Raw genomic sequence first — 27,768 nt, 5'->3', positions numbered from 1 at the left:
CTTCTTGGTTTTCTTCTCTGTTCTTTCCTTGGTCTATTTTGGAACGACATGCGGCCTGTCTCGTTCACTGGAGTATTTTATTTATTGTTCCAATATATCCTCCAAACTCACCAGAGGTCTGGCACTCGTCATGGTATCGCTTACTAAACAATAGTGTATCGTTCACAAAATCAAGTCCCTGATCCTGCCCTCACGCTTACAACTCTGCACCGTGCTCAGAAAGACTCTTTGCACAGGACTACTCTGAAAAGTATCTACACTTCCTGCTGCTAATCATTACATGTCAGTGCTTGAATCTTTCTGAAATTTACTTACAACTTGGCAGAGAGATCTAACTTGTTTCCTTTGGATTGCCAGTTTTCTCAAATGTCCGTATCCTCCACATTCAATTGAAATACGACGGTTATCATCCACCAGATGTCTACATGTACTTTTTTTTGAATTGTTGGAATCTGTCTTATTGATCCTTTGGTCTCTACCCCACTGTCCTGATTAGTATTAACTTTGGCTTTTGCCATTTGGGGAACTTTAAAAACTGTAATTCTATATCAAGGATGGTAAAGGAGGGATCGCGCACCCTTCCCATTTCTCCCAGGGTGACCTCTTACATAATTACGGCTCAAGAGCAGGACGAGGAGGTCCACAGCGTACCGTGTGTGTGTCCCTCCGAGCCGTGGTATCACAGATCGCAAATCTGTGCAACGACGACCGCAGTCGGGTTACAACAATATCCCATTATCAGAAAGGTCTTGCCTGTGTGACCCTTTGTAGTCACCCCACCACCCTTCCCCCCAGCATCCCTAACCCCTGGCAACCACTAATCTGTCTTCCATCTCTGTAATTTTGTTTTTCCAAGAATGGTGTGTAAGCGGATCATACAGTCTGTGGCCTTTGGTGTTGGCTTTTCTGCTCCACATCATGGCCTTAAGACCCACCCAAGCTGCTGTGTGCACCACAGTCCACTCCGTGTGCGGCGTGTCACTGTCGACCGGACCATTCATCCATTCAGGGACACCGGGGTTGCTCCACTCTGGGACTATTACGAACGGAGCTGCCGGGACAATTATTTGCAGGTTTTTCTGTGGGTGTGAGTTTTCATTGCTCTGAGATAAACGTTCAAGAGAACCACTGCTGGGTTGTGTGGCGAGTGTACGATTTAGCTTTTTAAGAAACTGCGGTTCTTCGCCAGAGTAGCTGCACCAGCAATGTATGCGAGAGCTAGTTTCTCTGCTTCCTCACCCGATTTTGGGATTTTCACTATCTTTTCTTAATTTTACTTCTTCTAAAAAATGTTTAATGATACTGAATCGAGGTCTTAATTTGTATTTCCTTAATGCAAACTAACCTCGTGATATTGAATATCTTTTTAAGTGGTTTTTGGCCATTCACATATTCTCTTCATGCTTTTTGCTCATTTTGTAATCAGATTTTTTTTTTACTTTGATTTCTGAGAATTTATTATTTTAGATAGGAGCCCTTTGTCAGATATGTGGTTTGCAAATATTTTTTTCCCTTTTCCTTTCCATGTTCTTAGCAGGGTATGTTGTAAAACAAAAGTTCTAATTGCTGATGAAGTCCCCTTCATGATTTTTTAAAAATATAGAACATGCTTTTGATATGATAACTAAAAACTGTTCACCAAGCCCTAGGTCCCGATTTTTTCCTCTATTTCTTTTCTAAAAACATTATGTGTTCTTTTTAAATCTGTGCTCAATTTTGCATGAGTTTTTGCATGACATGTGAGATATGAGTAGGGGTTCTTTCTGGGTTTTTTTGCCTGTGGCTATCCAATTCAACACTCTCTGTTGAAAAAACGATCTTTCACAACTTGGTCAAAAATTAGTGGCCATCTTCACAGAGTTACTTAGGGGCTCACAGTTTGGTCCACTGATCTCCGTGTCTACCCTTCTTCCTCTTCTGGCACAGCCTAACTTCCTAAGTCTATGTAGTAAGTCTTGAAGTTGGGTAGAACGGTGGCTCCCACTGTGTTCTTCTTTTTCAAAGTGGCTTGAGCTCTTCATTTCCTTTGCCTTTCCATACAGATTTTAGAACCCTCTTGTCTAGGTCTACTGAAACCCTTCAAAGATTTTACAGGAACGGTGTTAAATCTGTCTATCAGTCTGGGGAGAATTAAACCCTTCCTATGCTGAATCTCCCGGTCTCTGAATGCAGACCATCTCTCTGTTTATTTAGGTGTTCAAGGAGAACTTCGCCAACACTCAAGTCCCGTACCTGTTTTCTTAGACCGACGCCCACGTGTTTCACTATTCATGGAGATGGCACATCGCATAGTTCTTAAAACTTCAGTTCCCTCAGGTCTGTTGCTAATAGACAGAAGGGAAGCTGATCTTTTGTATGTTGACCTCCAACCCTGCAACTTTGCTGACCTCACCGATGAGTTCTGGGAGTTTGGGGACTTTGAATTTTTTGTTTACTGTGTTTTCCTTGGTACTTTCTACACAGACCATCATGTCATCTACCTGCAGGAGCAGTTGTAGATCTTTCTTTCTGGCCCAGATGACTGTTGTTTCCCTCCTTGCCTTGTAACATTGCCTAGAATTTCCAGTACGACGCTCAGTAGCCGCGGGGAGACTGGACGTCCTGCCTTGTTCCCGATCGTGGTGGGAAACTTCCTCTGTTGTGGGTGATTTTAGCTGTGGGGTTTTGCGAGTATGCTTTACCAAGGTAAGGAAGTTTCCCTGCACTCTTAGTTTTCGGAGAGCTTTCTCTGCATAAATGAGTACTGAGTTTTTCAAATGCTTTTTTTTCTTCAATTGCTGTAAGCGTGTGACCTTTCTCCTTTAGCACGGGACTCTGGTGGATTACCTTGATGGGTTTTTATACTCAAGCGTTCTAGTGTACTTTGGACACTAGTCCTTTGTACATGATGGTGAATTCTATTTGTCAATATTAAGAATTTTTTATCTTTGTGAAGATAATGCTCTAGGTTTCCCTCCTTTTTTGTACTATCTTGGTCTTGTCTTGCTACTCCGGTAATATCTGCTTCTCAGAATGAGGTGAAACTGTTACCTTCTCTTTTATCTGCTGGAAGGTATTCTGTAGAATGTGTGATAATTCTTCTTTAAATACTTGGTAAAACTCTCCAGTGAAAGCATCTGGGTCTGGAGGTTTCTTTATCAGGAGCTTTTTAATTACAACTTTAATTGTCTTAATTGTTAAATGGCTTCAAATGATCCATTTCATGTGAGGTGAATCATTGTCATTGATTTTCTAAGGAACAGGTCCGTCTCGTATGAAGAATCAAATCTGTGGGTACGCGAACGTTCACGTGCTCCCATCTTTTCCTTCTGGTGTTGTAGGGTCTGCCATGGTATCTTCGGTTTCATCCCTGATATCAATAATTTGTGTCTCCCCTTTTTCCTTAGTCTGTGTGGCCAGACACTTGTCAATCTCATTGACCTCTGCAAAGCACCAGTGTCCCGTTTCTCTGATGTTCTCTATTGTTCTTCCGTTCACAATTTCATCGATTTCTGCTCTTCTTTGTGTAATTTCCTTCTTTCTTCAGGCGTTCGGTTTGTTTTGCTCTTTATTTTCTGGTCTCTTACAACAGGAGGCTCTATCACCCATCGGAGAATTTATTCTTTCTTGCTGCAGACTTTTGGTGCCATGAATTTCCCTCCTGCTCTGTTGCCGTCCCCAAAGTGTTGGTAAGATGTGTTTTCACTCTCATCTAGTTCCGTGTTTTTGTTTTTGTTTTTCTTGTTCCTCTGAGACTCCCGCTTTGACCCTCAGATTACTCAGAAGAGGGCTGTTGAGGTTCCAGTGGTTTCTCTAAACACGCAGAGAAAACAATCTCCAGAGGATTGTTTTCCACTTATCTTTCTGTGAGTTCCTTCGTCTTACTGTGCTCAGAAAACACACCCTGCAGAACTCCAGTTCTTTTAGATCCGTTGGGTGTACATCGTGGTATAGGCTGCCGTCGACCTTGGTGCCTGCTCCATGGGCTCTGGAAAAGAGACAGCTCCGCCGCAGCCAGGGCTGTCCCATGTGTGCTGGCGAGGTCCTGGCTGTGCGTGATGTTCCGAGTTCCGTACATTTCCTGTTTTCCTATCTCGTTGGTCTTCAGCTGGAGAGAACAGTGTAGAAGTCCCCAGTGTGAACTGTCTTTCTCCTTCCCGTTTTATCCACTTCTGATGAACGTACTTGCTAGCCCTTTGGTTCTTTCATACCAGAAACAGCTGTTTCCTCGTGGATAGACTCTGTCACCGTATGTAATGTTTCTTCCCGGCACTGGCGATATCCTTTGCTCCAAAGTTGACTTTATCTGATATTAATAGGGGCACTCTAGCTTTTTTACTGATCAATATGTGTACGGTATATCTTTTCCATCTTTTTGCTTTCCACTGATGAGTACCATTATAGTCGAGTGAGTTTTTGTAGGCAATACGTAGTTGAGTCATTTTTTTTTAATCCATTCTGTCGATCTATGCCTTTTAATTGGTACTTTTAGAACATTTATCTTAATTTAACCATTGATACATTAAGGCTTAAGTCTGCCATATTATTTATTTTTATTTTTAAAGATTTTATTTATTTATTTGTCAGAGAGAGAGAGAGAGCACGCACAAGTAGACAGAGAAGCAGGCAGAGCGAGAGGGAAACGGGCTCCCTGCTGAGCAGAGAGCCCGATGCAGGGCTCGATCCCAGGACCTCGAGATCATGACCCAAACCGAAGGCAGAGGATTAACCCATTGAGACACCCAGGCGTCCCTGCCATTTTATTTTTCAAGTTTCTCTTCCCTTTTTGAATTTCTGTTTCCTTTTTCCTGCCTTTGTTGGGTTTCCTCATCTTTCCTAGAATTCATCTCTAGTTACCGGAATTTTGGCTCTATCTCTTTAGGTTGCTTTTGTAGTGATTGCTCTAGACATTGTAGCATATATTCAAAATGTGTAAAGTCTATTGGTGTTGACATTTTACCTGTTCAAACAAGGTTAGGATAAACTGCCTTCCTTTATGCCCACTTACCTTCCGTGGTCAATAGCATACTTGATCAAAATATTTCCCCTAATACGCTGGGAACCATATAATTTTGTTCTGGCCACCAAACATAATTTAGAAAACTCAAGAACAGGAGAAAAGTCTACTCTGTTTATCCATATTTTTGCTCTACTGTGTTTCCCCTTCCTTTCCAATGTTTGGAGATTCTCTCTCTCTCTCTCTCTCTCTCTCTCTTTTTTTTTTTTTTTCCTATTTAGAGTATTTCCTCCAGTTGATATGCTCAGGCAGGAATGTGGGCATTAATTTCTCTCAGTGTTCACATAAGACTGCCTTTATTTCATTGTGATCTGATCACAGAAGGGTATTCTTGCTGGATATAGATTTCTTGGGATTAGACATTTTTTTCAGCACATCGAACAACATGTCACTTCCTTCTGGTCCGTGGTTTCAGATGAGAAATCCACCATCGTTAAGATGTGCCTCCCCAGTAAGGGATGCATCGTTTCTCCCCAGCTGCCTTCAAGAGCTGTGGTTGTCTTTAATTTGGGGACATAAAAGCATTACTGGGTCCTTGGGTGAGCTGCTTTGAGTTCTCAGACTTGGGGTCCGCCTAGCTTGGTTAACCTGCAGGTGTCTCATGACATCATTCTTAGGGGCAGAGGCAGGCAGCCCTTGGGGGGGGGTGGAAGTCCAACTCCCCGTCTGATGCACTGATGACACAGGGTACAGGAGAAGGACTTGCGGCCACCCAGCGTGAGGAACGTCCCAGCTGCTCACTGTGCTTCTCCAACACCATCCCGGTGGAAAGTTGGAGCAGGTGTTGGCACATCAGAAGGGGATGTCTAGGCTCCCACATGGGTGTCTCCGGATTGCCAGCTTCCCCAGTATCCACTCTGGGGCGTATGAGGCCAAAGAGGAAACCCAGAGACTCTCCACGCTGTCATTCTGGGGTTCCAGGTCCCCAGCCAGTGTGCTTCTCCTCTCTGCCCGTCAGAGCAGAGCCTGTATTTGTTTTGTGGATAAGCTCTAAGGTTTTTAGTGGTGTTTATTGGGAGGCATAGGGAGTGTCCCTCGGCTCCATCTCCCCGGCCGTGGAAGTCGCTAGAGCATTCTCTGCTCCTGGTGAAGAGCGGCGATCCCCACTCGGGTTTCCTCGTCAGAACTGCTCCAGACCGTACGAGCTGCTCTTCTGAGACAATCTGGGATAAACCTGCTGAGTTGTCTCTTAGAGGTCCCGCCGGGATTAAACTCAACGTGACATGGTCCTGCGACCCGGCTCACCAGAATGCGCTTAGGAACGCGGTGCGGACAGCGCAGGGTCTCAGAGCAGAAGAGCTGAACGTGGCAGGTTCACAGCCGACCCCGCAAAGACCCAGGATCACAGGCCGCCCGCACTGTACATAACGGGGTGACTGTCGAGTTCTGCCTCAACAGGCCTTTCCTCGTCGCTGACTTTCCCCCGGACACCACGCTGCTCTATCATAAAAATTCAGCTTTTCTCGATTTCCCACCCAAGCAGTAGGCTCTGAACTCCGGAGGGCGTGTGCCACTCCAGCCGGGTATCAACCCTCCCCAGCCCTTCTCCTCTCGCGGCTTTGAAAGGAGAGGCTTTCAGCTGGTGGCGGCACGGCGGCACGGTATGTCCCCGGCCGTAAAGAATCTGTAAACTCTGGCATTAGCCGCTTCTCCTTCTTGAGAAAGCAGACCGAGATTCTTTAAAATAGAGCAAACAGGAGTTTCTGATTGTAGTACACGTCTGTGTTTGTTTTCTACTGGTTACATAAATATAGCAAATCTCTCGACAGAGAATTACTTTGCATCTCCTGGGCTCCCAGGAGGGAGTGTTTTCTCTTCACTTGCCATTTCCGCAAGAATGTGACAGCAGGAAGGAGGAGGTGGTGGTATTAAAACAAGGAGTTATGACTGCAAGTTGCAGAAGGAACATTTTTGGACAGATGTCGGAATGAAGAATTTCTGGTCTGGAGAGTAATTTTTATGTAAGAGCGTATGATGCAAATCACAGTGAAATTGGAAAAAGGAGAAGTACTTAAGACAAAGTGGGACTTTTAAATTCAATAACCAGCACTAAAGGCTTCCTAAGTAACAGCGTCCTTCCCAGATATCATAACGGCTCCCCCTCCCACACACACCCCCGCCGCCGCCCCTTCTGGCTCGACACACGTCCCATGTCAGGGACAGTGGGGACACCGTGGAGAAGGTCTCCATTTCACATGGACGCGTAACAAGGCTTGGCTCTACCATGCCTGACTCCATTTCTTTTTGTTGGAAGGTGAAATGCAGGCATGCCCAGAAGAGCCCTCTTCTTTTTTCCTCATTGGAAAGGGATAAAAGGACGTGGGGGTGGGTAGGAGGAAGAGGAGGGAGGCGTCCTTTGTGACTGAATCACGAAGACGAGGTGACAGTGGGGTTTCCGCTAGAGGAGTACGTTGCGCAGAAACACTTACTTATTGGCAGATGAGTTTAATTAAACTTGGCTGGTCGAGCTCCCAACATCCCGAGAGAAAATGCTCTTTTGCTTCAACCGTCCTCGTGCAGTAACATCTCGGAAAAAGCGTTCTCTTGAGTGGCGTGCTGCGGGTTGAGCGGCCCTGCCTCTCCAATTCCCGTATTGCGGCCCTGACCCCTAGCGCCCTGGGACGGACTCTGTTTGGAGACCGGATCCTTCCGGAGTGCAGTTAAGTTAAAATGAGGCCTGTGGGTGGACCTTTTATGAGGGGAGATGAGGACACGAGGAGGCAGGGAGGAAGGACCCGTGGGGACGAGGGAGAGGACAGCCGATCTGCGAGCCCAGGAGGAATAACGGGGTCCACATTGATCTCAGCCTTCCGGCCTCCATCACGCTGGGCTAGAAAGGCCTGGGCGGAAGACGCAGCCCCGGTGCCCGCGGCCCCTCGCAGACTCACACCTGGTGTCACACCACCTTGGCAACGAAGCCGCCCAAACCCCCTTTTCTATGAATTTAAATCAGAGACAAGCAACAAAATGGGAGGTGACTCCTTTGTCAGCCTGGGAGGAGGTGACCGGGGAGCCCTCCCGGGCGCTCTCCTGGAGCACGGATTCGTGGCAAACGTCCCAGCGCCTCCCGGCCGGAGTGTGCCTGGGCCAGCTGCGCTCCCGACGTAGGACCCTGTCCAGGACTGTGAGGGACAGGCAGCTCCCGCCCCTCCCCTGCAGGCCTTCCCAGGCCCCGCGCCCCTCCCCCCGACCTACCCTACCAGCCAGGCTCCTCTTCTGTCAGGTGACCGCCCGTTGCCTTCCCCCCTCCGGCCCGGGAACCTCCACGGGGCCCCCAGTGCCGCGCCGGCCTTGCCCACCCACCCAGGGAAGTCCCCCTCCTGGGGAGGCCGGTTCCAACACCCTCCAGCTGGCGTCACCCCTGTTGTCCCGCGACCGCCCAGCCTGCGCTCCTCCCCCACTGGCTTTCCTCCCGTCTGTGCTCATGGGCCCGACTGCCTGCCCCGGAGTCTGTAGCTTCTAGAAAACACGGTCTCTGGGTTTGGTGGCTGCGTTCTCAGCCCCTCACACGGCTGCTGCCCGCCTCGTTGCTAAATGTATGCTCACAGGTTCCTGGCTAAGTAATGAAAAAAAAAATTTGTAAGTTTCCGTCTGCTTCCCGGAAAGCAACAGGATGAAGCGTTTACAGATTCTACGTGTTTGGACCGTCCCCGCCCCCGAGCTTCAGTAATCCTTGCTTCTCCTCCCCAGAGGAGGCCTGGAGGCCTGGGAACGGAAGGAGACAAGGTCTGTTCACCCCTTGGGCTACACTGGCAGACCCACCCCGAGCTCTAACGCCTTCACCCCAGCGAGGACTGTCCAGTAGGGACCACCGGACGCCGGCGCCACAGGCCTTCCCTTCCGTCCGCCCGATAAAGGGTGGGTGGGCCCCTGTCGTGGGTCACTGACACGGAGACTTCTGGAAAGGCTCTGTGAGAAGGGAGCGCCAGGCACCCGTGGTGGGAAGCCAACACAGAGCTTGAGGTCACTCAACACGGCCACTCAGACCCTTCGGCCGCCAAGTGACGAAAACCCCGGCTCTCACGGGGAGGCTGGGACTTGCACTCATCCGCTCGAGACACTGGTGAAGGAAGGCTTCCCGGTCAGGCCTCTGCCCCAGGCCTGACCAGTCGCTCTCGAGTCCCTACTGCCTCCATGTGCACTTCTCCATCGTGCAGACGACAACCTGTGGTTTTATTACGACCGAGTGTAACTCGACGTGCAGAGTTCGTCTCATCATCACCGCACGGCCTGCGGCAGCGCCGGCAAGCACAGGGGTTTCAGGGACAGGACTCCATCTCCCGGCAGGCGTGGCAGTGTGCGCCCGAGGACGGCGGGCTCTGGGATGCCCAAAGGGGGAGCGGCTGGTGTCGCCTTCCCAGCCGCCCCAACTTCCCGAAGCAGGTGACTTAGGAAAGACGCTCTCTCTGCCCGGAGCTTTGCGGGGAGGGTCTGTCTGGCTTTCTCTGGTTTTCTCCCTACGAATCAACCCTTCTCCACGGAGCCCTCTGGAAGCCAGAGCTCAGGTCATTGTCCGCCAGCCCCGATGGGAGGCAGAGCAACTGACGTTTCACATCCCGCCGGCTTATCTCGTTTAGCTGGGGCCCATTTCATCTGCCATGCCCGAGGGTTGATTCTCTGAATGGCACAGAAGTTATTTTAACAGCAGGGACCTCTGTGACATCCCAGTCCTCCCGTCTTTCCCCCCAAGCCCACCCAATGCATCACGTGATCCCCCAAAGTCACCGGCACTGACCTCCGGGCTGCCCCGTGGCTCCCACCTTCCTCGCACAACAGGGGGAGATGGGACCATCGGGTGTGGACATCGGTGCCATGGGGACCCCGAGTCACACCGTTGCTGACATCGCCCTGTCCCAAAGGAGGCTGGAGCTCATCTCTGTGGCTGCGCGGCTCACGGTTGTTGACAATAAACAGGAAACCTGCAGAAATAAGGGGGTTGTCCAAGGGAGGGGCCCTTTGCCTCCGTCTAGCCTTCCAGAGCTGGATGTGGAGGGCCAAGCGCTACCCCGGCCCTTCCGTTCCTTGTTCCTTGCGGGTAATTTCCAGCTCTGGATCTGCGGCTTTGTGAGCGGAATAATAATAGCGCCTCCCTCCCCAGGCCCTGATGGGTTAATGAGGCGAGGTAAGTCCTGTGGAGTCCCGGAGTAAGCGCTCCGCAAATGCAAATTGCGCCACGGGTACCTTCTTTCCTGTGGAGGAAGGAGATGTGCCAAGAGCCTCTCAGCCTCGCCCCTTCCCTCCCCTCGCGCGTAGCGCCGGCCTGTAATCACCATCAGAAATTAAGCCTGTGCAGGCACTTGTCTCACACCAGGCAATTCACAGACGAAGAATCAGCCATAATGGGGCCACCCGTCTGCATTAACTGTGGGAAAATAAGCTCTCCCAGGGCGGAGAACGCCGGGCGTCCTTACAGATGTTTCCAAGGGGCCCAGCAGAGGCGGCCGCGGCAGGGCTGGAGCGCCACCTGCAGCCACGGCAGCGACCATGGGCCCGGACCCCCTCTGCTCCCGTCAGGCCCCCCAGCCCGGTTCCCTTTGCAGGGAAGGAAGTGATTGCAGAGATGAGAGAGAAGGTTTGTCCTTTTAGTAAAACTTCATACGCGAGCAGGTGTGTGTAAATGTTTTCAGTCCAGGAGGCCTGGTCCCAAGCTCGGCCCCTCACTCCCTGGGGTCCCGGGCGATGGCTGGCACCGCAGCTTGCCCAGTGGCCGTCGGAGTGACAGCACGTACCTAAGGGGCTGCAGGGATGAGTCCACAGGTGCTGCAGGGAGGGCTCACCCCAGAGCCCCAGGCAGAGCACTAGAGGGGACAGCCGGCTTCCGTCTGCTCTTTCTGCAACAACCACCTACGGAGCCTGCTGGGTGCCAGATCCCCGCTGGATGGGGGTTCCCGGGAGCTGGCGGCCCGGCCCCTCCCTCCCCAAGCCCTGGCCCCAGCTCCCCAGCTCACAGAGCTCACGGGGCACATGGGACGGAGGCAGGGCAAGGAGGGACCATTGTGCGACTTGGAACACGGTTTGCACTGGGAGAGACTTAACATAAACATTCTCCCACTGCTCATCTGGGTAAATCCGAGCCCCAGACCTGGCTGGCACATTCCCACCCACACGTATGCGTTGGCCAGAGAGTGACTTCCACGAATTATCCGTGCATTAACGTGTGAGCGCCTAGGGCTACACACCAACCCGCACACACGACAGGGGTCGTACAGAACACAGGTTATCGTCTCACACTTTCTCCGGGCCCGGAGTGCAGGCGCTCTGAGCCGGGTCATCGTCTGGGGTCGCATGGGCTCTGGCGAGGATGCTGACCCTGCTGGGGTCCCTGTCGGAAGCTTGACGGGGAGGGTCCCTCAGGCGGCTGTTTGTTTGCTGGTGGCCGGAAGAGTCACGGCAGCTCGCTTCTTCAAAGCCAGCAGTGGAGAGAGAGGGCAAGGCCACCCGCGACAGGATCCTACTCAACCGTGCCCCCGATCCCAGAGCAACATGCCACTGCCTTGGCCGCTCGCATGGGTTTAAGGAAGCGGCAGGTCCTGCCCACACTCAGAAAGAGGGGAAAGGTGTGAGTGCGGCGGGGGCCCCAAGGGTCTGTCCACATCTCATTCCCAAAAAGTACAAAATAGGAAAAGGAGAAACAGCCGTTTTTCCCAAGGACACCTTATTTCAGGAAATAAAACGGATCCGAGATGTGTCGTACACCTCACCGTGGTGAGTCCCACGTACATTCTGAAGAGGGACCACAGCTCGACCGTCCAGAACCTCGCAGGCTTCCTTTTCAGGACTCAGAAACTGCTAGGGAGTCCTGAAATCAGGAAAGTAAATGGGTAAGCGACAGGACAGATGACAGAACTCCTTAACACCTGCATCGCCGTGCCTTACGTTTTAAGGAAAAAAAAAAAATCTCATTTTTGCAGATAAAAGTAAACTGCTTATCAATCAGATATTTGCTGATGGGTTATCTAGGAGGGTGGCCCCAAGTGTCAGAATGCCTCCTGAGATCACTGTCAGCCGAGCGCAAATAGCGGGGTCGTGGGGTCCACAAGCCACTCTACTGCTCACGACGCTAACTCCCCCACACCCGGTGGATGACACTGGCGCACGAGGGCTGACTGCCGTGCAGGAATGTCATTTCCTGCACCTGCCATGTGTGTTTGCACGCACGGGCTCCATAGAACGTGCAAAACAGAAGCTTAAGAACAGAGTAGGATGGGTTTTCAAGAAGCATTTGTTCTGAAAACATGACCTCACAAATCCGCGGGGGACGAGACAGTCTGGAAACAGACTTCATGTGTCGTCTGGAAGTGGCATTTCACGAGCAGAGAATGGTCAACTCGGTAATGGGCTGTCCTGCAGGAAAATGGGCACCTTTCTTGTCCTACCTCACACCACACACACACTGTGGATGGAAGACCTAAATGTGAAAAGCAAACGGAAATTTTTGGAAGGAATTATGGGACTCTTGGGACCGGGGAGGCTTAGCTCCTCCTGCTGGGAGATAGGGAGGCCTTGGCCCCACCTAGCTCACCCAGAGGGGAACGCGGGGGGCATCTGGGGACCACTCTCGGGCACGCTGAGCAGGAAACCAGACCAGCTTAGGTGTGGTTTCGGCGTGAAACAGGCTGGGGTGTTTGCCCTCGTCCCGGGGCGATGGGGGTTCATGAGGAGCCTTGAGCAGAAAAGGGACCCAATCCACTGCACACTGTAGAAAGTGGGGGGTCCGACCACCAGATGAATGAGAAAACCCTGCCGGGGTGGGGCTGGGGTTCGCGGCTGCGGGGCTCAGCCTCACGAGGGGCGAGGAGAAGGGCAGGAGACTTGGAAGGCAGCCCCGAGCGAATGGACGTTATGGCGAGAGAGAAACGCGGACAAGAGGCCACTCAGCCAACAGAAAACTCGCGGTTCTAAGTAAGGAACCAGCCGGCAAACCGGCCGATCAAGTGTCTCTTGAGAGACGTACGCTTGGTGGTACCGATCGCGTGTGTCCTCCCCGAATTCATAGGTTAAAGTCTCAGCTCCCACAGCCCCAGGATGCGGCCTTGCTTGGAAACGGGGCTGGTGGGATGTAACCAGAGAAGACGAGGCTGTAGCAGAACCGGGAGGAACATAGACGGTTGTAATTTAAAAACGAGAGTCCGCGCGGCATGGACCCTGCCTCCCAGGTCAGGGCACGTCACCGGGGGTCACCCTCACAGTGTCACTCCTTCCTCTCTTCCCGTTTGCTCTCGCCTCCCGGCCCCAGAGTGTCTTGTGCAGACGCGGCGGGACGGCTGGCGACCGTGGCAGCAAGCGATCAGCGCCGTTGCCCCGTGGCCTCCGCCGGCCGCCCTGGACGCCGCACATCTGCAGGGCCCGTCCGCAGGCGGCTCGCCGGCTTCGTCTCCGGCCGCTTCCGCTTTTAAACTGCACTCACAGGCCGTCTAGGCCGGGCTTGGAACGTGCGGGAGGCTCCCGGTGTCTCTAGCTCCGGCCACTCCTGCCCCGGCCCAGTCCTGCCCCGGCCCACTCCTGCCCCGGCCCGGCGCAACATCTCCGGCTGAGCAGCCAGCTGGGTCCTTCCACCCTGGGTGGGAGCAGCCGGGGAGCCCGGGACCGAGCGAGAGCACGTGTGACCGTGAGAGACTCAGTCGGCCCCGCGGGCTCCACAGGCGAGCAGGGGACGGTCGTCACCGCTGTGGGAGGAGCAGGACCTCGGGAGAGCCTGTCCGCAGGGGTCGATCCCACAGCTCCAACCTCTCCCACTCGCCGTCCCATCCAGATGCTTCTGCTCATGTGGGGGACGCGAGTGTGCTCACCTCAGCAGAGATGGGGGACGTCCGGTGCAGGTCCCCGCAGTGCCCGGTACGGTCCTGGAGCTGAGCAGACCCACACGGAGGGTCCCGGGGGGGGGAGCCCCAGAGGCAGGACGGAGCCCCTTGCTGCCCCTCCCACCCCAGTCAGAGCAGGCCCAGCCTGGCCTTGTCCGCTCATTCCCGTTCTCCCTGCTGTCCCATGGCCCAGCCCGGACAGCGGCTGCGGCCACCATCCTCGCCCGTGTGGCCCGTGACTCGGGGGTGGACGGGGCTCGAGACAGTCACACACTTGCCAGCGTTGTGCGGGTGGTTGAGGCTGGGGTCACCTGCCCTGTCTGGTGACTGGCCTGCCCCTCACCACCTGACCCCTCCCTCCCTCTGCAAGCCTGAAGAAGAAACCGTCTCTCCACCTCCACGACCCTGCAGAGACTTTTGTAAGTGACATCTTAATGTCACGGACCGGCCTGAATTGTGTGATTGCCAAGTGTTGGCATCCGCGCCGGAGAGCATTACAAGGGTTCTTCGTCTTTTAAAACAAGCACTCCTTGTCCAGGGGTACTTTAGAGCGCGTGACTGGTGTCCGTCAGAAGTGTGTAACTCGTGAATTGAACGTGGACGCTCGTGGAACACCCCCCCACACCCGACTGCGTCCGTCCCTCGCGGAAGGCTCCGCCTGCACCGCCCCCAGCCCTCCACCCCCCGCCCCCCAGTTCCAGACAAGCACAGGGAGGCTGCCCGTCCCCACAGATGACGATTTCCTGTCCCAGGACATCACAAGAGCCCGACCGTATGCACCGTTTCCATTTGGTCTCCTCTGCTTTGCGTGTTCTGGAGACCCATGTGCGCGTGTGCGTGCGTGCGTGTGTGCACGTGTGCGTGTGTGTGTGTGAGAGAGATTTTTACTGCAAGCACAATTCCCTGCATGGGGGGCTGCCGTTGGTTTACCATTCGCCTGCTGGCGGGCACTGGGAGGTCCCCCTGCTGGGACGCGAGGACGAAAGCCTCCACGCACACTCCTGCACCACTGCGGGGTGAGGAATCTTCTCCCGTCTCCCGGGCAGACGCCGGGGGCAGACCTTCGGGACTGTGCAGCGGGTGTGTACTAAACTTTATAAAACACCATCGGGCGCCTGGGGGACTCAGTCGGTGAAGCGTCTGCCTTCGGCTCACATCATGACCCCAGGGTCCCAGGGCCGAGTCCTGCGTCGGGCTCCCTACTCGGCGGGGAGCCTGCTTCTCCCTCTCCCTCTGCTGCTCCCCCTGCTTCTGCTCCCTGTCAAATAAATACATAAAATCTTTAATAAAAAAACCTGCCAAATAGTTTTCCACAGCAATTGGGTCACAAGAGAGTGTCACGGTCTGTCCGGAACCCGCCAGGGGACCTCACGGACCAGGCTCTGTCTCAGTTCTCTCTGGGGAACGGAGGTGGTGCCGGCTCGCTGACCCCAGGGGCAGGAGCGTGTCTGGCCCCCAGCCTGGTCCAGAGTGCGGAGAGCCCTCAGGGACCCTCCCACCCTCCTGCGCTTCCTCCAGCCGCGCTCTGGGCGCCCGACAGGCAGCCCAAGGGCCCCTCGACCTTCCATCCCTCGCCTCCACTCCTCGCTGGAAACAGAACCTACAGGATTAACAGGCTCTTTGACCAGGGGTACTCCTGCCAGTTTCAAAACTGGGGAAGTTAAACTCTGAAAACTGGATTTAAACATGAGTATTTAAAAAAAAATTAATGGGCAGAAGATAGGTATCAAAGTACCCAGTTTTTTTATATCTGGGAGCATTTTATCTGAGATTTTTCAGCAAGCTTCTAGTGGGCCGTTGAAGTCTTTCTCACGGGTTTCCCCCTGCGTCACACTGTGGTTTGCTAGTTCTGTCTTCTAGAGTCAACTTCCTAAAAGACCAGTCTCTCCCACTCCGGGATGTTCAGCTCTATTGCTTGGAGCGTAAGAATATAAAATTATAAAGAACAGTAATAAAACCAGTCGCATGTGATACACATCATGTTAACACCGTAAGCTTTCGGCTTCGCGTTTAAAAAGTAGAAAATAAGCTTCCCCACTTTGTGACAAAATGATAAAATTCCATCTTGGGGAGGGTACGGGTTTCGAGCTCAACTAACATTAAGGAATTGAGGGAGAGAAAATAAATGGACCAGAATCTCCGTGGCCGGGGACCTCGGGAGGGCTCCTTCTCTGGGGAACCGCCCTGTGCAGACCCTGACGCTTGGGTCACAGTGATCTGTCCCTGAGCCCCCAGGAGGTCCCTTCAGCCCTGGGCCCCCTCCAACCTGTGCGCGGACCCGTCCTGTAGGAGGAACTGTCCCGGACTGTGTATAGTGGCCCTGGGGCAAATCGGATCGGGGCCAGTCATCCCCAGGAGGACAGCCTATACCCCCCGTGTCTCCATGCCCCGCTCCCAGAAGGAGTGACCCCCCAAGCCCTCAGGTTCTACCCCAGGAGGAGTTCCCCAGCCCCACACACCACGCACGGGGCTTCGAGGCCCTGTCCTAGCCTTCCCACGGCCACCATCCCGGGCCACAGCTGCACCTCCTGGTGGGAAGGGCCTATGGCAGGTGCAGGCACTGGAGTGTCTCCAAGTGGGAACCCTGGCCTGGCCGCAGAGCCCTCCTGATCCCGTCGCCATGCACGTGCCATCCCCTGGGCCTCAGTTTCCCCTGCTGTGAGCTGGGGTTCCGCTGAGAATGCAGTTAGAGAAGGTGACCATGGCAACTTCTCTGCAGGGCTCACGCCGTGTTGCCCTTCTGTGTCCGCGCCCCACCCCGTGCCACTGGCCTCCTAGAAAACGTGGCGAGGAATGGAATCTTTGGCCTGATTCGAGCCTAGCGGGGAAAGGAAAGAGAAGAAACAATAGATCGTCAGAAAGGAAGGTCTGACTTCACCCAGCTGCGACTGAGCTCCTCCAGGACAGTGCAGTGGCACACGGTGTCCCCTGCGCAGTTTCATCCAAGTGGCTCTGCACCGAGCACCTCATAAAATGTCCAACACGAAAACGATGCCAGGAAATTTGTTACCGAGAGAGAGAGAGAGATTGAGAGAAAGAGAGAGAGACTGAGAGAGAGAGAGGGAGAGGGATGCCACTGCTTGACAGCAGAGTCAGAGAAACCTGTCTCCTTGATCCATGCCTGACTCCAGGGTCATCCCTCCTTGGGATCTCGGTGTTTGTGCAAGGGAACGTGCAGCTCCCGGGACCCCCATCTCCTTGGACTCGGACCCGTAGTCACGGTGGGTCACCCTTCCGCTGATTTCCCCATCTTTCCCGCCGTAGAGGTGGAGAGGAGCTTCCCCTCCTCTCAAGTGTCCCCGGGACACGGACTGTGTCAAAAGGGAAGCAAGAGGACTGCAGTGCCACCACTGCTGTGTCCAGTGACAAGGTCTTGGAGCGCCTGGGTGGCTCCGTCGTTAAGCCTCTGCCTTCAGCTCCGGTCATGATTCCAGGGTCCTGGGATCGAGTCCCGCATCGGAGGCTGCTTCTCCCTCTCCTCCCCGCTCGTGTTCTCACTCTCTCTCTCTGAAAATAAATAAATAAAATCCAGTGACAGGATCTTGCAATCACTTAAAAAAAAAAAAAAGTTCATTGGGGCCAACAGTTACAAACTTCTTCGGACGTGAGGGAGAAAGAAAACCCCCGAGCTCCCTGGGCGTACGGTTGTTTCTAAACTTCATTCCTTCTTCGCTGGGGACACGGTGGGACCGGTGGGGGAAGCCACCTGCTGCTGGCAGCTCACACGCAGGGCACGTGGCTCTCCGTGCGCAGTGGGACGGATCTCACGGGGCGAGAAACGAAGGGAGGCACTTCTCCATCATCCCTCCCCACAAGACGAGGGCTGTCGTCGGTTTCCCAGATTATGGTCAGAGGGCAGGGCCGGTGACGTCTCTACTTCCGGGATTTTATTCCGGTTGACTTTGTTGTCTAGGACATGATCGATGATGTGGAAATGTCCCTGAGAAACGTGCCCACAGGGAACGGAATTCTCAGTCCCCTGGCTTAGGCCGGGGATGGCGCTACTCATACGCTCCCGCGTTTGCTCACGTGTTTCCAACTCACTCTCTCGGATTCTAGAAGATGCCGTGACACCCCGCTAAGGGAGCTGTTGCTGGTGTATTTACCTGCCCTGCCTGGAGTGTGAACAGCCGTGGCTTCTCTGACTTCTCAGGGAGCCCCGCATCATCTCCGAGTACTTCTGACTTTAGGTCCCGCCATGTTTAACACCCACAGTGACCTCTTCTGTTTTTCTGTGTTTTTAACCCATCTTTTTGACCAGAGGCAACTCGCTTCACCTTCCTCGGGGGAGGGCTGGGTGTGCCGAGGATGGACCCTTCTGGCCGTGTCTGGGCGGGGGGACCCCAGTCCTCCAGCGACACGAGTCACTGCGGGTCAACTTCTGAAGGAAGCCCGGCACACGCCGTGAGCCCTTCATCCCGCACAATACTGGCGTCTACTTCTGCATCAGGACGGGGCTAGTACGGACATTCTTCTGTGGCCTGGAGAGCTCATCTTGACAATCCCAATACTTTCATTTCATGGCATTTATCCTGGTTTTTAAAACTGCTCGTGCACCGGAATTCAGGCCGACCTGACCAAGATCTGTGGCCACGGAGCCTTGTGTGATGGCGGCTTCCTGCCCCGGTCTGGGACAGAGGGAGGAGTTCCCGGTGAAATGTGCAACTTTGCTCCCCCGCGTCCATCTGTGGGCACAGATACTTCGAGGAGACAACTGATGGGTTAGAAGGAAGCACGAGGGCATCAGGACAGACAGGTCTGTGGTGTCAAAAAAAGAACACGGGGGAAGGGGGAGGGGCGTGTGGGGGAGGCACGGGCAGCCCCGTCTCTGGTGTTCTCTGTGCCAGGCATGGCGTAGGTCATGGTTTCGGGCACAAGGATGTTCACGGTAACGCTACAATTGCATTCACAATAACTTAGTACTAAAAGAGAAAAAATCTAGAAGCAGAGAATTTCACTTATCAGAGATTTGCCGTGAGGGTTATTAGGAAGCAAAGCAGTCAATGAGCAAAGGACTCCTTAGGGTGTGTGTGAGGGAGGGAGAGAGAGCGATTGAGCTCTGGGAGGGTTGTGGGGACGGGGTGGGGTGCACAGCAGCTACCTTGAGTTCGAGAACCGGGGAGAGGGGTTTTAGGAAGATTCTTGATATTTTCCTGAACCTGCGCGGTTCTTTCTCTCAATTTGCTGGCTGGTTGCTGGAACAGGGCCTTACGTGACTCCTGAGCAAAGGCTGAGCAAAGGGGCGGTGTGACATCCATTCCGGGTCCCAGCTGCCGTCTGTCCGGACACGCGACTGGAAAGAGGTCGTCAAATCCGTAATGGAGGGTCACGGTGGGCGTCTCAGGGGAAACAGCCTCACCTTCGCTCTGCCCTCTGCAGAGCGCCCCTGTGGCTCAGCCCAGCAGAGCCCAGGAAGTGCCACAACCCTGGGGTGGCAGCCGGGAGAGGGAGAAAACCCCCGCCCCGGGGACCTCACCTCTCGTAACCCACCCCTGCAGGAGGGAGCCGGCCTGGGCTTGGAGAGGCGCCTCCACTGCCTGGTATTTCTGTGTATGCCCCCCCCACCTAAATGGGCGCACCGAAGAGATGCCGGTGCCCCCCCCTTTGACCCTGGGGGCAAACTACAATTATTTGTAGACAGAGACTAGCTCCGTGGACTAATTAGCTTGTTTTCTAGTGGCCTCTAGTGACCTTCGTCAGAATTGCAGCCTGGTCTGCGGCTTGGAGACCCCAGGACGGTCGAGAGAGGCGGGACGCACGCCCAGCTCTGCTGCCCTCCGAGGGGCTCCCGGCTCCCCCGAAGGACCCCGCGCCCCTGCACAGCTAACCTTGTGGGGTAAGACTGCCTTCCTCCAGCAAATGCCTCAGTTTTCTGTGTCCTGTGTCCTGCACGCGCGGGTGAGCGGCCTCACGCCTGCCTGGTTGTGTCCAGCGAACGTGAGGGGAAAACCGTCACTGCTCACAGGGAAAGGAATTTTAAAGACAAACCTTTTGCGAGGTTCCTGGTCACGGCTATTTTGGAGAAGCACATCTGGGGAGTAAAGACCAGACATGGGGCAGCCCCGAGCCTGAGGTTCTGCACGACCTGAGGTCCTACAAGGTCAGGATCGTCCGTTCTGGGCTTGGGTGGCTCGCCCAGGGCTGTGGACACTGGCACCCCCCAGCCCCCCCCCACCTGCCTGGGAGCAGAGCGGACATGGGTCCCGCTGCCCGCGCACCTGATGCAAATTCCCAGCGAGCTCGCCCCAGGGCCAGCCCTCAGCCCGCGCCGTCCCCTCGCCGTCCCCTGCCATCTTGAGGAACTCCGGCTGCCGGACGCCCTCCCCCCGCGCAGAGCCGGCTGGAAGTCGTGTTTCACTTTATTGGATACACCAGGTATGGGGGTTACAAGTGGGGTGTACGGGCGTGCGGCCTGTGAGCCTTCTCTCCCGCCTGAAATGAACGGACCTCGCCTGCATTGGGGACAAACACAGGCAGACAAAATACAGTCGGGAGGCGTCCCAGAGTGGGTCACATCAGCACCTAAATTACTGAGCTCACAGTACTTCAGTGAAAACGGCGGACGCAACCGTATAAATTACACTTCAGGTCTGTACACGCGTCTACGAAACAGAATTCTCTGCTGTGCTCCGTACGGCAGTGCCCCTAACACTCCAAACCCCAGCACACCTCCCCCGACTCCAGACAAGGGGCCGGATACACATGCAGGGTGACCACAACCATTTCCCCAAAGTACAAAACCGCACCGGCTTTTTTCTTTTTAAGGCACATTTTCTTGGAGGCACAGAGAGCCCCCGCCTCAGAAGCCCCGTGCTCTTGGGACCCTGGCGGGGGGCAGCCACCCAGTCCCGCCAGTCCTGGGCAGCGACGGTGGTGGGAGACAGTCACCGGTGGGGGCGGCGGGAGGAACAGGCCAGCTGCCCGGAAGCCCCAAAGGGCACCATCTCCAGTGCACACGCACGAGGGAGGGAAGACGGTGGCTACTTTCCCACACGGCACAGGCCGGCCTCCCTGCCCGTCTCCCTTAGGGACTGCCGGCCGCGTAGGTGTCACCGTGTGTCCCACCAGACCACTACCCCCGCCCGGTCAAGTGTCCCCAGCTCAAAGACCCTCTGGCCGCTGGGGGCGGGAGCGGCCGCTCTGTGCACAAGAGGACGGCGGGGGAGCAGAGGTTGCGCCGAGAGACGGCAAACCGGCGCCCCCTACCCCGCGCCTGGGGCTCAAGCCTCCCCCGGGGTGCCCAGTGGCCCCGTGCCCCTCAGGCTGCCCAGGGGGACCTCGGCCTCGTCCACCTGCAGAGTGTCATTGTCCCCCAGCAGCTCGGTCTCGGGGACGGAGCCGTCCTCCTCCCCCTCCCCTTCCTGCCCGGGGGTCTGGGCCGCGTCTCCGGGGACATTCGGCGTGTCCTCCGCGGCCTCCGCGAGCAGGGCCGCCCTGTCCGCCATGGACGTGTTGGAGGGCGCCGTGGTCACGTAGCCCGTGCTGGTGGAGCCGCTGCCACTGTGGTGGGAGCCGGGCTTCGGGGCCACCGGAGCGGGCACATGCGGCGGCGCCATCGGCACGGGGATCTGGACCGGGTAGAAGTTGGGCAGGTAGGCCCCGTAGGCCGGCACGGGCTGGTAACCGTTGACAGGGATGTAGAGCTGGGGAGGGGGCACCATGGGCCTGATCTGGCCTTTCATGGGCATGAACGGCGGCTGCGGGAAGGCCTGGGCCTTCTGCTTGGGGCCCCCGTAGCGGGCGTTGCTGACGTTGCTGACGGGGCTGGTGCTCAGGGAGCTGGTCTGCGTGGCGTTGCTGGCCCCCGAGGTCTGTGCCGAGCTGTTGTAGGCGGACAGGCTGCCCCAGGCGCGGAGCCTGCTGTGGATGTCCTTGAAGCGGGGCCGCCGGCTGGGGGCCTCGTGCCAGCACTCGACCATCAGGGCGTACACCCAGGCCGGGCAGTCGTCGGGGCAAGGCAGCACCTGCCGGCCGCGCACCATGTCCACCACGTCCTGGTTGGAGTGGCCGCAGTAGGGCTGCAGGCCGTGGCTGAAGACCTCCCACAGCAGCACGCCGTAGGACCAGATGTCCGAGTCCACGGAGAACTTGCCGTGCGTGAGGGCCTCGGGGGACATCCAGCGCACGGGCAGCAGTGCGCCGCCTGCCAGCCGGCAGTAGTCAGCCGAGTACACCTCGCGGAATAGCCCCAGGTCCGAGACCTTCACGCTCAGCTTGTCATACACGAGGACGTTGCGGGTGGCCAGGTCCTTGTGCACCACGTGGCGGCTGGACAGGTACTCCATGCCCGAGGCGATCTGCGCCACGACGTGCACGAAGTCGGGGGGCTCCAGGGCGGACCTCACCGTGCGGTCGTCGTCCGTGCTGCCCACGTCCGAGTGCGGCGAGCGCGTGACCAGGAACTCGTGCAGGTCCCCGTGCGAGCAGTAGCTGAACACCATGCTGAGGGGCTGGTCCTTGGTCACCACCCCCAGCAGGCAGACGATGTTGGCGTGCTGCAGCCGGGCCCGCAGCATGGCCTCGTGCCGGAACTCCTCCCGCAGCGGGCCCTCCGCCTTGTCCTTCAGCGTCTTGATGGCCACGGCCTGGCTCTGCTCCCCCGGGGCCGGGCCGAACAGGTGGCCCTTGTAGACCTTCCCAAACCGGTCCTCCCCGAGCTCCTCCATGAACCTCACCGACGACAAGCTGATCTCCTTGAGCTTGGCCTGCCAACAAGAAAAGCCCCGTGAACCACTTCTGTTCCCACAACAGGAAGGACAAGCCGGGCAGCTGGGGCGGGGGGAGCCCAGCAGAGGACCCCAGTCCTGCCCGCTCCAGGCCCCGCCTGACCCACACCCACTCTCTGCTCTTCAACACGCTCGGCACCGTGAAGCTGCCGGAAACACGTCAACGGGTCCCAGCGAGGCTGCAAAGTCTGCCCTCCCCCAAACTCCAGAGACCCCACTGCAGGGCGGGTGCACACCTGCTCACACCACACTCACACACGCACGCGCACGCACACAGCCAAGCTGGGCGCCACCGTCCCAGAGGCACCAAGGGACTCTCCCAGCTGCGTCCCCCATCGGGGGCCCCTCCCACAGCTCCCTGATGCGTGGCGGCCACCGAGGCCCAGGCCCCACTGCTCGTCACAGCGACACCCGGACTGTCTCCCTGGAACCCTGCCGTGTGCTTCCCACGATTTCTGTCACTCTTGGAGTCCGGGCCAGCTGTTTTCCAGCCGTCCCTCCGTGGGCCCCTCTCCCTGCTTCTTCTTGGTTAGGTAAGTTATGACAGAAGCCCCACGAGCAGGGCTGGGGGGCTGACCTGCGTCTCCTCACCCCCCACCCCTCCAGCCCCAGCAAACACACAGTGACTGCTGGCTTCCGAGCCCAGTGCACGCTCCCCCGACCGCTTTGACGATCCCCTTCAGAGACCGGACGGCAGTGACGACCCCCAAAGCGTATAAGTAACGTGGAGGCCCAGGCAGGCCGGGACAGATTCTCCCCTGTGCTGTATCTCGGGGTGGTATCGCTGTCCTAAGAGCTCTCAGGGCAGGGGCACGGGGGTGTCCTACCTCCGCTCTAAATGTGCAGTTCCACCCTTCCCCGAAAATCAAAGCAAAACAAAACCAACCCAACTCCAAACGGACCAGAAAACAGGCCCCTGTCCCTTGTCAGAGCCAGCCGGGCCCCCATGAGGTGGACCGGTCAAAGCCCTTTCCCCTTGGTTCTCCTGTGGGGAGAGCGGCAGCCCTGCTGACAGATGCAGGACGGCACCTTCTGGCTAATGCACCCGTCTGAGCGGAGGGAGAAGCCTAGACTCCGGGATGGCAGGATTCCAACACGCCTACCACTTCCTTCCTAAGGACACAAATGTCCCGACATGTCTTAGAGGAGATGCGGGGAAATACAGGGCAATTCAGCATGGTGGTGGGTCGTGTATCGAGTAAGCCAAGAACCCAAACGTCGGGGGCAAGCCATCTCCAGGCAGAGGCAGGGCCAGGAGGCGGAGGAGACCTGCTTGTGCTGGGTGATGAGAGGCATCTCCACGTCCTGGCTGGGCGAGGCCATCAGCTGCCGCCGCTGTGGTGTAGACGCGGAAGCCTTCTGCTTATTCCGGCACACGCAGACCAGGAAGAAGAGGCACGCGATGACCAAAGGAATGGCGATGCTCGGGACCAGGATGTACAAAATCCCCATCCTGCTGCTGTCCTGGGGACCTGCAAACAGCCGGGGTCACGGGTTCTTAGAAACCATCCCCTGCCCAACTCCGAGTTCCCGCCAGCCCACTCCCACCCCAGCTGCAAGATTCAAGCACAAGGGGACAGTGCCATGAGTTGCACGGAGGCGAAGGGACACGCCAAGCCCAAGAATGGGTAACGTACCCCTGCACGCTTGGGAGACGCTATCCAAAGCTGCCCCCAAGGACTCAAGCGGGAGTACACGGCTCAGAAAACCCGTGAATGCTAGGGCTCTTGCAGTAGTAACAAGCAAGGTCCTGGGATGAGAAATGACCCCGCCTGCGGCATTTTAGGATTTTCCACATTTTGTGTGTAATGAACACATATCATTGAAGATACTAATCCAAAGTGCATTTCATTTGAAAGAGCACCGGACGCCAGTGAGCCTGACCCAAGGCAGGACACCGCAGGGCCCCAAGCGTGCTGGGAAACGCGGCGGTCAAAGGTCCGGCGAGGCTTCCGGTTAGCTCCAAGGGTTTCAGAGCGAGACATGATGCTCTGTCTCCCTCTACGGGATTCCAGACAGGCACGAGGGGGCGCGCTGGGCTGCAGTGCTGTCACAAACCCACTCTGTCTGTCCGTCCCATCAGCCCCACGCCACCCCCCATCCCGCACCCGCTGCAGAGAGAACCAAATCAAACCCCAGAACTCCCCCGGCCCCACCCTCGAGGCAGATGTTCCAGAAGCTCCAGGGCTGGCGGAGGCTCTGGGTCACCTCTCTGTGGAGATTCCAGGACCCGCCAGCCCGTCCCAGGTCGGAGCTGGGAGCGCCCTCCAAGCATCTGTGCGACCCTTTACTTTATCGTTATCTTTTCAAAATCACCAGCAGACACGCTTGCTAACCACAGTACCACAGGACAGGCTGCGTCCTTGCAGCCCACAGGCCAAAGACTGTACCCACGTTAATGGGGGCGTTTGCCCAATTTCCTACGTCCCGTTTAAGGTGAGCAGGAGCACACGGCATTCAGCTGTCCCGACACGCAGAAGCAGCAGTGTCGCAGAGTTAAGAGAGAATTTTATATCGAGTTCTTTTTAAAGGCAGTCGTATCCTCCCTATTCCCTGGCCACTGGTTTTATCGCAGAACACCGCATCTGAGACACGGTTCCACAAGGACCAGACAGCTCCAGGCATCGGGCGGGGGCCACACACCATCCCCCGTACAGGGGTTCCTCGGGCATCACCCGAACCCTGCTGGGAAGCAATGAGCCTGCTTCTCACTTAGCTGCTAAAAGCCATCCTACAGTACGTATGCTTTGCATTTCTACCCTCAGAATGCAAAGTTTTTTGCAATATCCAATGTACCTAGATCGGCCAGATCGAACAGCATACATATTTTTAGTGTTTTGATTAATTTTAATTACAAAGGTAATACCGGCTCATTGTGAAAACATATTCTGTTTTAACATTTCTTCAGGCCACAGGAAATCTCTGCAAAAAGTTTGGCGTGTATCACTCCAAAACTTCACGCATAACATGGAGGTGCCCGTGTGTGCTCACACACACGGACACACGCATGCACACGCGCACGTCTTTCCTTCACAAAGAAAGACAGAGAAGGGGGTCGGGGGAGAAAAAGCAAGCAGGAGAAACCAGCTATCATCCTACAGCTTCTTTCTTTCTTTCCTTCTTTCTTTCCCCAGGAGGTCATCATGGACATCCTTCCTTCCTTGCAGGAAATTTTTTCTAGAAACCGTAGCAAACCACGAAACAGCTTCAAGATACTGTCAACATTCTCATTCTTAAAAGTTAGTCCTGCAGCGGACGCACGTTCTCGAAGATCCGTGGCACGACCTGTGCTGAGTTAAGAGGAGTGGCAAATTTGGAACTGGCCCATTCTACTCCCAGGAGGGAAGCGATGCCAGTTTCCACAGCCAGCATCCGTATGGGGAGGTGCACTGGGCCGGGGGCCGCCAGGAGGAGGCTGGCGAGGGGACGGCAAGCCCGGCTTTGCTTCACCCTTCCTCTCTCCTCATCCGTCACTTCTCGGTAATGTCCCAGCAACTCACTGCCTCCAGGAACCAGAACGTAAGACTCAGAAGGTGGCCAACCTTCTCCCGGGGACCCAGGCTGGTGGGAGCCGGCGAAACGTAAATGGCCTCGAGACAGAAATAGGGAGGCCTGTGAAGTGTGCGACCCTCAACGGCTCTCTTGTCCCGTTCGTACTTTAACGAGGACGTGGCAGGGAGACCGGTCACGAGACCGAAGTTCTGGTGTTCCTCGCTCCTCCTGTGTGAGCCGGGGCAGCGGGAGGCGCCGTGTCCCCGGGGCCAGTGCCAGGCCGAGGGCTGTGGCCGCAGCAGGAAGCCCGTCCACCAATACTGGGAAACAGCACGTGATGACATCGATGGAGAAACCAGGCACCAAACCGACCATCCCAGGGCCACCCGCAAGGAGAAGGCTGGCGAGGGGCCCCCAGACCTAATGAGCCATCTCCCCCGCATGGTGGAATCTGGGCTGAGGGGCACACGACTCCAGAACTTTCTCTAATTTAAAATGTCCCATAACGACCAGGTACTGCTTCCAGAACCGGCAACGGGTTTATTTAAAGCTGGTCATCAGGGCGGCGCATGGGGGAGGCGCCCTGGGACCCCAAGCCATCCCCAGGTTCCCTCAACAGTTAACGCTTTAAAAAAGAAGAGAGAGAGAGAGAATACATACTACAAGGGGGAACGTCACACAGTTCCACGCGCACGTGTTTATTCTGCGTAAAGCACCAGGGGCCCTCCATCTGCCCCCCGGGGTTGCGGCAGTAGGCGTGCCCCCCTCCGAGCTCGGGGAAGTCTGCGCTGCTCAGCTGGTGGCTGTGGGGGAGCTGCAGGGCCCAGGGCTGGCACTGGTGGCCCGACTTGGTGGTGCTGGCCGTGCCTCTGTAATCCGTGCCCGAGCCGTTGTAGCACTGATGGTCTGTGGGAGAGAGACGCGTGAGGACGCCCGGCTGGCGAGCGGCAGCTGCCTCCCCAGCCCTTCCAGAAAGGACCACCGCCACCACTTTGCCTGCACGTACCCAAACTGGAACTTCCAGAAGACCAAACCGCAGCATTAAAGCCGCAGGCCCACCAGGTAAGTCGGGGCATGGGGTGGGGGGCGTCCGGGGGCACGAGTGCGGAAGGAAGGCCCATCCGAAGTCACCCCATGAGTGTGGAAGCCCCTGGGGGCCCGCCAGGCACCTCCGCTGCAGGAGGACGTCAACCCCAACCTCACGCTCGCTTTGCCGCCCGGGGAGGCGGAGACCCAGAGCCCTCTCGGAGCCATTCTGCTGCCTCAGTTCCGTCGCCGCTCTCAGGCCCTCCTGAAGACGGACTCACTAACCTACGCTCCATCTTCTGTGGCTATTACCACACGCAGAGTGAGGAGCGAGCCGCCTGGATCCGGACGCCCCCGGGAGCCCAGAGATCGGGCTCTGACTGCCCCCCAAGGAGCTCTGCGGGGCTCTGAGAACCCCCAGCCTCACCAACATAGTGGCCAGAGTCCAGGGCCTGGGACGACGGTGGGCTCTTCCCCGCTCCGTCCCCTGCAAGGGGCAGCAACCCTGACCTAGTTGGAGAAGAGAGCCCCTCAGGGGTCGCGGGGCGGTCTGGTGGCCGGCCGTGCCTCTGCTCAGGCTGCTAACGGGCACGGACATGACGCCCCCCTCAACCCCCAGAAGTGGAGTCTGAAGCCCAATGACGTAGTGACTCTCGCCAGTGCCAAGACGGCAGGGGCACACCTGCCGTGCGCCCACCGCAGGAGGACCCCAGAGCCCTCACGGAAA

General features: G+C 56.2%; 1 protein-coding gene across 1 annotated transcript in view; it reads right to left on the bottom strand.

The window, feature by feature from the left end:
* Positions 1 to 20,897: 20,897 nt before the first annotated feature.
* ROR2 (receptor tyrosine kinase like orphan receptor 2) overlaps positions 20,898 to 27,768 on the bottom strand; it is a 160,962-nt gene continuing 154,091 nt past the window's right edge. Inside the window, exons 7-9 of the mRNA XM_032866404.1 lie at positions 26,676 to 26,921; positions 23,793 to 23,995; positions 20,898 to 22,502 (exon numbers count right to left, since the gene is read on the bottom strand). Of these exons, the coding sequence (XP_032722295.1) occupies positions 21,018 to 22,502; positions 23,793 to 23,995; positions 26,676 to 26,921 (1,934 nt within the window). The 3' untranslated portion in view covers positions 20,898 to 21,017. The remainder of the gene's footprint in view (positions 22,503 to 23,792; positions 23,996 to 26,675; positions 26,922 to 27,768) is intronic.

Source organism: Lontra canadensis, unplaced genomic scaffold, assembly GCF_010015895.1.
Source record: "Lontra canadensis isolate GAN:19392208 unplaced genomic scaffold, GSC_riverotter_1.0 scaffold31, whole genome shotgun sequence".
Classification (NCBI taxonomy): domain Eukaryota; kingdom Metazoa; phylum Chordata; class Mammalia; order Carnivora; family Mustelidae; genus Lontra; species Lontra canadensis.
Note: the sequence above shows the minus strand (reverse complement) of the source record. Positions and strands in the feature narration are given on the sequence as shown.